This window comes from Oncorhynchus mykiss, chromosome 7 (genome assembly GCF_057628025.1).
Source record: "Oncorhynchus mykiss isolate SJ-2025 chromosome 7, ASM5762802v1, whole genome shotgun sequence".
In the NCBI taxonomy this organism is placed as follows: Eukaryota; Metazoa; Chordata; class Actinopteri; order Salmoniformes; family Salmonidae; genus Oncorhynchus; species Oncorhynchus mykiss.
In genome coordinates this window covers 65498547-65506408 of record NC_143028.1, presented here as the reverse complement: position 1 = coordinate 65506408, position 7862 = coordinate 65498547, and the positions used below count along the sequence as shown (strand labels likewise).

Below are 7862 nucleotides of genomic sequence, written 5' to 3'. Positions count from 1 at the left end.
GAAGGACCAGGTGGACTGGGGACAGCCTGGAGTCATCAGGCCAGGTAGTCTTGAATCATGAGCCAGGGGCTCAGGTCCTCCGGGAGGGGAAGGATAATTAGAGGGAGCATATTTAAATTCACAGAAGACACCAGATAATACATGAGAATTACACCAGATATAACAGACTGACCCTAGCTCCCTAGCACATAGACAACTGCAGCATAGATACTGGAGACTGAGACATGGGTGAGTCAGGGGACACTGTGACCCCGTCCGGCGATACCCCCAGACAGGGCCAACTAGGCAGTATATAACCCCACCCACTTTTCCAAAGCACAGCCCCCACACCCCTAGAGGGATATCAACAGACCACCAACTTACTACCCTGAGACAAGGCTGAGTATAGCCCACAAAGTTCTCCTCCACCGCATGAACCCAAGGGGGCGCAAGGGCAGTTAGTCGCTCCAGTACCTTGCTGTTCACCTTCGCACCCCTTGGCCAAACTACACTCAATCATAGGACCTACTGAAGATGAGTCTTCAGCAAGGACTTAAAGGTCGAGACCGAGTCTGCGTCTCTCACAGAGATATGCAGACCATTCCATAAAAATTGAGCTCTATAGGAAAAATCCCTGCCGTTTGCGGATAAATTATAGGGACAATAAGGAGGCCTGCGTCTTGTGACCGTAGCATACATTTTTATTTTTTATTTATTTTTATTCTACCTTTATTTAACTAGGCAAGTCAGTTATGAACAAATTCATATTTACAATGACAGCCTAGGAACAGTGGGTTAACTGCCTGTTCAGGGGCAGAACGACAGATTTGTACCTTGTCAGCTCGGGGGTTTGAACTTACAACCTTCCGGTCCAACGCTCTAACCACTAGGCTACCCTGCCGCCCCTACATGTAGGTATGTACAGCGGGACCAAATCGGAGATTATTTATAAACATAAAAATAAAAACTTTGACATTATGTAGTATTGTGTAGGTTAGTGACAAATCTCAATTTATTCCATTTTAAATTCTGTCTGTAACAGCAAAATGTGGAAAAAGTCCTGGAGTGTGAATACTTCCTGAAGGCACTGTATTCTAGTCATGGGTCATCCTATAACTACTGCTGTACATACCTTTTCTATTCATACACACATACTTTCCAGATTCTGACGGCTTGTTCTGATACTTTTTGGTTATTTTATTGCTAAATATGACTCCTGTCAGAGCTAGAAACACAAGCATTTCGCTGCCCCTGCGATAACATCTGCAAATCTGTGTACATGACCAATAAACGTTGAATCTAAAAACACCAACCATGCTCTCTTGTAGATGCACTACACATCCAGACTTGGTTTACTATGTGTGTTAGAGAACGAGAGTCGATACTTTATCAATAACGTAGCGGTCAAAGCATTGAGGTATGAAAGAACGGGTCAGAGTGACGGTTTCCCAGACACAGGATTAGGCTTAATCTGTATTGGGGAAACCTCCCCATGGTTGTTTTTTTTACTTCACACAGTGCACAAATAGATCCAAAACAATGTGTGTGTGAGAAAATCTGTTGGAGAAAAAACAACTTTATTGCCCATATGAAATAACAGTTCACATCAAGGCCTGCATCGGTTTCTGACTGCAGCACAAACCTAATCTAAATGTGCAATGTTTTTTATTCATTTAAGAAATATACATATATTTTATTATTCTAAATGCAAGGGAGTATTTCGTTAACTTTGTTGTTGAGGTACTTAAATGTTAAACCACCAAACAGTTACAATGTTCAATATTTAACAGTTGCTCATGCATTCTTTAAATGTTTGAAGAACATTTGCAGTGAGACCACAATTTTCCTTTGAACAAAAAAAATGTATCTTGTAAAATTCAATTGGGTCGATCCTCTCAGAAGTCTACGGAAGCAGACAGAAGAGAAGTTTGGGTTCCACATTGGAAGATGCCACTCGATTCTCATGACCTGTTTCTACTCACAGCCCAGGCGAAGAGAGTGTGACTACAAAGTCCCAGAGAATGCATAAACATCTTTAAATATTAAAAAGCCAGCAGATAAATTTTAACAGAGAAATAACCAAAGGATTTGCAACAGTCACAGCTTAAAATACAAAAACGAAATCTTTAGAAAACGACATAAGAGAAATCAAAATTAAAGCACTTTTTTCCAATTTATGGACACTACAAGCATTTGATTCTTGTTGTCCAGCTTCAGTCCGCCTCGAGGGCAGAGACTGTCATGTCTTCTTCAGTGACCGAGAAGCCCAGTGCCTGAATGGATCCATACAGTATGTTTTATTGAGTTGTTGTATGTCAAAGATAACAGATGCACATACTGCAGATCAGGGTTAAAAAACTAATCAATGCAAACATGATCGCAATCAGAACATACCTTTAAATCCTTCTTCAGGCATACAGACTGAAAAAAGAACACAGAAACCGTTGTTAGCAAATGGAATCTTTCAGTTCATAGTGTACAGAAGATTCATGGTATACAAAAGATTCAGGGTATACAAAAGATTCAGGGTATACAAAAGATTCAGGGTATACAAAAGAAAGAAGAGAAAAAAAAAAGAAAAACGAGAGGAAAAGAAACATACCCTGATAAACGTCATCCAATGCTGCATAATCTGCTATGGGTTCATCAGCCTGAAAGACAAAATGCATATTCAGGAATAAGCAACTTCAAACCATTCACTGCTCGTCTCCGGTAATGACATGATGACATGTTCACTTTCATATTAGATACTAGTCTTTACCCCATTCAATTTGATTTTACTATAAATTCAAGTTTATAATCAAATCTAATATAAATGCGGTACATACCTTCAGACAGATGACGCTCTCTGGGATGACTCCTAGGCTGCCGAGGGTGGCAGAGTCATCCGTTAGACACCGGCCGTCGATCGACAGATTCTGATCAAACGGGGCCACAGAGAAGGCATGCATGATCTGAGGGAGAACCATTAACACACACCAGAGTTAGGGATCAGGAATCCTTAGATTCAGTGTTGAGCAAAAGCAAGGATGATGCATTATGGTTATTCAAGCCTCCATCGATGGCAACACTGGTGAACCCCTCACTTGTATTTTGAGCTCCTTGAGCGTCTGATTGGCTGAGACGATGAGTGCTTTCTCTCCCCGGAGCTTCCTGTGCCTTGTGCTCCTCCTGATACCTGATTTGCCGCCACTGGCTATGGGGGCCGGACTTGCGGCAGCACCGATGGTGCTGTCACTCAGCCTCTGACGTTTCGCCCCGTCCTCTATCTGGACAGACATCATGTGACCAGGAAGCAAGGGAAACATCATCCTCTCAGCACTTCTAATTTCTACATTATTGGTAAATGGCTTAGTTCACAAAACCATTACTCAAACATTCAATTCTTAGAGACTTATAAGCAATAAAAAGTTAAACTGAAGTGAGGGGTTTGTGTCCTACCTGGCTAAAGTCAGGGTCTCGCTCTCCATCCACCTTAGTAACAGGCTCCTCCCTCTCATCCTCTGCCTCCGACCCACTCACATTCACCTCAGGAGCTGCCTCCATTAGCTAAATAGGAAGGCAGTTGTATTCTTCTCTGGAGATTCATACTATTTGCATATTACACTCTGTGACAGACATATTTCCTAAAGAGAGAAAGAGGGGAAGGGGAGAGAAAGACACTCACCCTCTTGTCGTCTATGACCTTGCGGACGTAGACTGTGGCTTGTGCGTACTCTCTCATGTCCCTCTGTTGCTGGAAGATGAAGCCTTCTCTGCAGTCCCTACAAAGCTCTGGACACAGAACACAAACACAGTCAAACAGTTCCTCTGCACAGTTCTCAAAGAATCATAACAGAATAACAGCATTAAGTCACACAGTTGAGGGAAATCATAAGGACTTGAATCTCACCAGGCTGGGTGGTGTACTCCACACTGGAGCTGTTGGGTGTGGCCTGACTGATCTGGCAGATGGAGATTGGCTGATCAACCAGGAAGTGTCTGCTGATCACCTCCCATTCACCGGGCCAGAGAAGAGCTATACTGTGCAGAGGGAACAGCACACAACATGAGACCAGGAGGGATGGATGATGAAGACCAGAGCAGTATAAAACACAACATGAGACCAGGAGGGATGGATGATGAAGACCAGAGCAGTATAAAACACAACATGAGACCAGGAGGGATGGATGATGAAGACCAGAGCAGCGCAGTATAAAACACAACATGAGACCAGGAGGGATGGATGATGAAGACCAGAGCAGTACTGTATAAAACACAACATGAGACAGGAAGGGATGGATGATGAAGACCAGAGCAGTATAAAACACAACATGAGACCAGGAGGGATGGATGATGAAGACCAGAGCAGTATAAAACACAACAGTAGACCAGGAGGGATGGATGATGAAGACCAGAGCAGCGCAGTATGAAACACAACAGTAGACCAGGAGGGATGGATGATGAAGACCAGAGCAGTATAAAACACAACATGAGACCAGGAGGGATGGATGATGAAGACCAGAGCAGCGCAGTATAAAACACAGCATGAGACCAGGAGGGATGGATGATGAAGACCAGAGCAGCGCAGTATAAAACACAACACGGGACCAGGAGGGATGGATGATGAAGACTAGAGCAGCGCAGTATAAAACACAACATGAGACCAGGAGGGATGGATGATGAAGACCAGAGCAGTACTGTATAAAACACAACATGAGACAGGAAGGGATGGATGATGAAGACCAGAGCAGTATAAAACACAACATGAGACCAGGAGGGATGGATGATGAAGACCAGAGCAGTATAAAACACAACATGAGACCAGGAGGATGGATGATGAAGACCAGAGCAGCGCAGTATAAAACACAACATGAGACCAGGAGGGATGGATGATGAAGACCAGAGCAGTATAAAACACAACATGAGACCAGGAGGGATGGATGATGAAGACCAGAGCAGTGCTGTATAAAACACAACATGAGACCAGGAGGGATGGATGATAAAGACCAGGAGGGATGGATGATGAAGACCAGAGCAGAGCAGTATGAAACACAACATGAGACCAGGAGAGATGGATGATGAAGACCAGAGCAGTATAAAACACAACATGAGACCAGGAGGGACGGATGATGAAGACCAGAGCAGTATAAAACACAACATGAGACCAGGAGGGATGGATGATGAAGACCAGAGCAGTATAAAACACAACATGAGACCAGGAGGGACGGATGATGAAGACCAGAGCAGCGCAGTATAAAACACAACATGAGACCAGGAGGGATGGATGATGAAGACCAGAGCAGCGCAGTATAAAACACAACATGAGACCAGGAGGGATGGATGATGAAGACCAGAGCAGTGCTGTATAAAACACAACATGAGACCAGGAGGGATGGACGATGAAGACCAGAGCAGTATAAAACACAACATGAGACCAGGAGGGATGGACGATGAAGACCAGAGCAGTGCTGTATAAAACACAACATGAGACCAGGAGGGATGGATGATGAAGACCAGAGCAGCGCAGTATAAAACACAACATGAGACCAGGAGGGATGGATGATGAAGACCAGAGCAGTGCTGTATAAAACACAACATGAGACCAGGAGGGATGGATGATGAAGACCAGAGCAGTATAAAACACAACATGAGACCAGGAGGGATGGATGATGAAGACCAGAGCAGTATAAAACACAACATGAGACCAGGAGGATGGAGGATGAAGACCAGAGCAGTATAAAACACAACATGAGACCAGGAGGGATGGATGATGAAGACCAGAGCAGCGCAGTATAAAACACAACATGAGACCAGGAGGGATGGATGATGAAGACCAGAGCAGCGCAGTATAAAACACAACATGAGACCAGGAGGGATGGATGATGAAGACCAGAGCAGCGCAGTATAAAACACAACATGAGACCAGGAGGATGGATGATGAAGACCAGAGCAGTATAAAACACAACATGAGACCAGGAGGGACGGATGATGAAGACCAGAGCAGTATAAAACACAACATGAGACCAGGAGGGATGGATGATGAAGACCAGAGCAGTATAAAACACAACATGAGACCAGGAGGATGGATGATGAAGACCAGAGCAGTATAAAACACAACATGAGACCAGGAGGGATGGATGATGAAGACCAGAGCAGTATAAAACACAACATGAGACCAGGAGGGATGGATGATGAAGACCAGAGCAGCGCTGTATAAAACACAACATGAGACCAGGAGGGATGGATGATGAAGACCAGAGCAGCGCAGTATAAAACACAACATGAGACCAGGAGGGATGGATGATGAAGACCAGAGCAGTGCTGTATAAAACACAACATGAGACCAGGAGGGATGGACGATGAAGACCAGAGCAGTATAAAACACAACATGAGACCAGGAGGGATGGACGATGAAGACCAGAGCAGTGCTGTATAAAACACAACATGAGACCAGGAGGGATGGATGATGAAGACCAGAGCAGCGCAGTATAAAACACAACATGAGACCAGGAGGGATGGATGATGAAGACCAGAGCAGTGCTGTATAAAACACAACATGAGACCAGGAGGGATGGATGATGAAGACCAGAGCAGTATAAAACACAACATGAGACCAGGAGGGATGGATGATGAAGACCAGAGCAGTATAAAACACAACATGAGACCAGGAGGATGGAGGATGAAGACCAGAGCAGTATAAAACACAACATGAGACCAGGAGGGATGGATGATGAAGACCAGAGCAGCGCAGTATAAAACACAACATGAGACCAGGAGGGATGGATGATGAAGACCAGAGCAGCGCAGTATAAAACACAACATGAGACCAGGAGGGATGGATGATGAAGACCAGAGCAGCGCAGTATAAAACACAACATGAGACCAGGAGGATGGATGATGAAGACCAGAGCAGTATAAAACACAACATGAGACCAGGAGGGATGGATGATGAAGACCAGAGCAGTATAAAACACAACATGAGACCAGGAGGATGGATGATGAAGACCAGAGCAGTATAAAACACAACATGAGACCAGGAGGGATGGATGATGAAGACCAGAGCAGTATAAAACACAACATGAGACCAGGAGGGATGGATGATGAAGACCAGAGCAGTATAAAACACAACATGAGACCAGGAGGGACGGATGATGAAGACCAGAGCAGCGCAGTATAAAACACAACATGAGACCAGGAGGGATGGATGATGAAGACCAGAGCAGCGCAGTATAAAACACAACATGAGACCAGGAGGGATGGATGATGAAGACCAGAGCAGCGCTGTATAAAACACAACATGAGACTAGGAGGGATGGATGATGAAGACCAGAGCAGTACTGTTTAAAACACAACATGAGACCAGGAGGGATGGATGATGAAGACCAGAGCAGTGCTGTATAAAACACAACATGAGACCAGGAGGGATGGACGATGAAGACCAGAGCAGTATAAAACACAACATGAGACCAGGAGGGATGGATGATGAAGACCAGAGCAGTATAAAACACAACATGAGACCAGGAGGGATGGATGATGAAGACCAGAGCAGCGCAGTATAAAACATGAAAACAACATGGGTCGAGAGGGGTCAGACAGAGGTCAGTGAAGTCACTCACTGTTGGGCGTCTCCCATCAACATGGAGTCATGGGTGAACATGAAGCCTCCATGGGGACAAAGGAGCAAACTGTTCCCCACGGTAGACACTGGGGTGGTCTTAGTGGGCCTCCTACAGAGAGAGAGGGAGGGGATGAGAGAAGTCATTCATTTGGCGATTTGAATGGTGAAGCACTCAAAAAATAAACTATAGGATTAGGACTGGACTTACCTGATGAACTTTCTCCACTCGTCCACAAAAAACAGAGGAACTATGTAGAGAATGTCCGTCTCCTAAAACAAAGAT

General features: G+C 44.7%; 1 protein-coding gene across 8 annotated transcripts in view; it reads right to left on the bottom strand.

The window, feature by feature from the left end:
• Positions 1–1537: 1537 nt before the first annotated feature.
• Positions 1538–7862, bottom strand: part of LOC110528395 (ubiquitin carboxyl-terminal hydrolase 48) — a 20740-nt gene continuing 14415 nt past the window's right edge. For 4 of the 8 annotated variants that reach the window (XR_016497392.1, XR_016497393.1, XR_016497390.1 and 1 more), the window contains exons 18-27: positions 7788–7849; positions 7578–7688; positions 3872–3997; positions 3647–3753; positions 3421–3528; positions 3066–3248; positions 2808–2933; positions 2582–2630; positions 2374–2400; positions 1538–2252 (exon numbers count right to left, since the gene is read on the bottom strand). Coding sequence is in view for 4 of the 8 variants with exons in the window: in XM_021610432.3 (XP_021466107.2) it covers positions 2230–2252; positions 2374–2400; positions 2582–2630; positions 2808–2933; positions 3066–3248; positions 3421–3528; positions 3647–3753; positions 3872–4002; positions 7578–7688; positions 7788–7849 (927 nt within the window). In the remaining 4 variants the exon portion in view is untranslated. Of the gene's footprint in view, positions 2253–2373; positions 2401–2581; positions 2631–2807; positions 2934–3065; positions 3249–3420; positions 3529–3646; positions 3754–3871; positions 4003–7577; positions 7689–7787; positions 7850–7862 lie in introns of all 8 variants that reach the window. The other 4 variants (XM_021610432.3, XM_021610433.3, XM_090241754.1 and 1 more) reach the window with 1 other exon arrangement.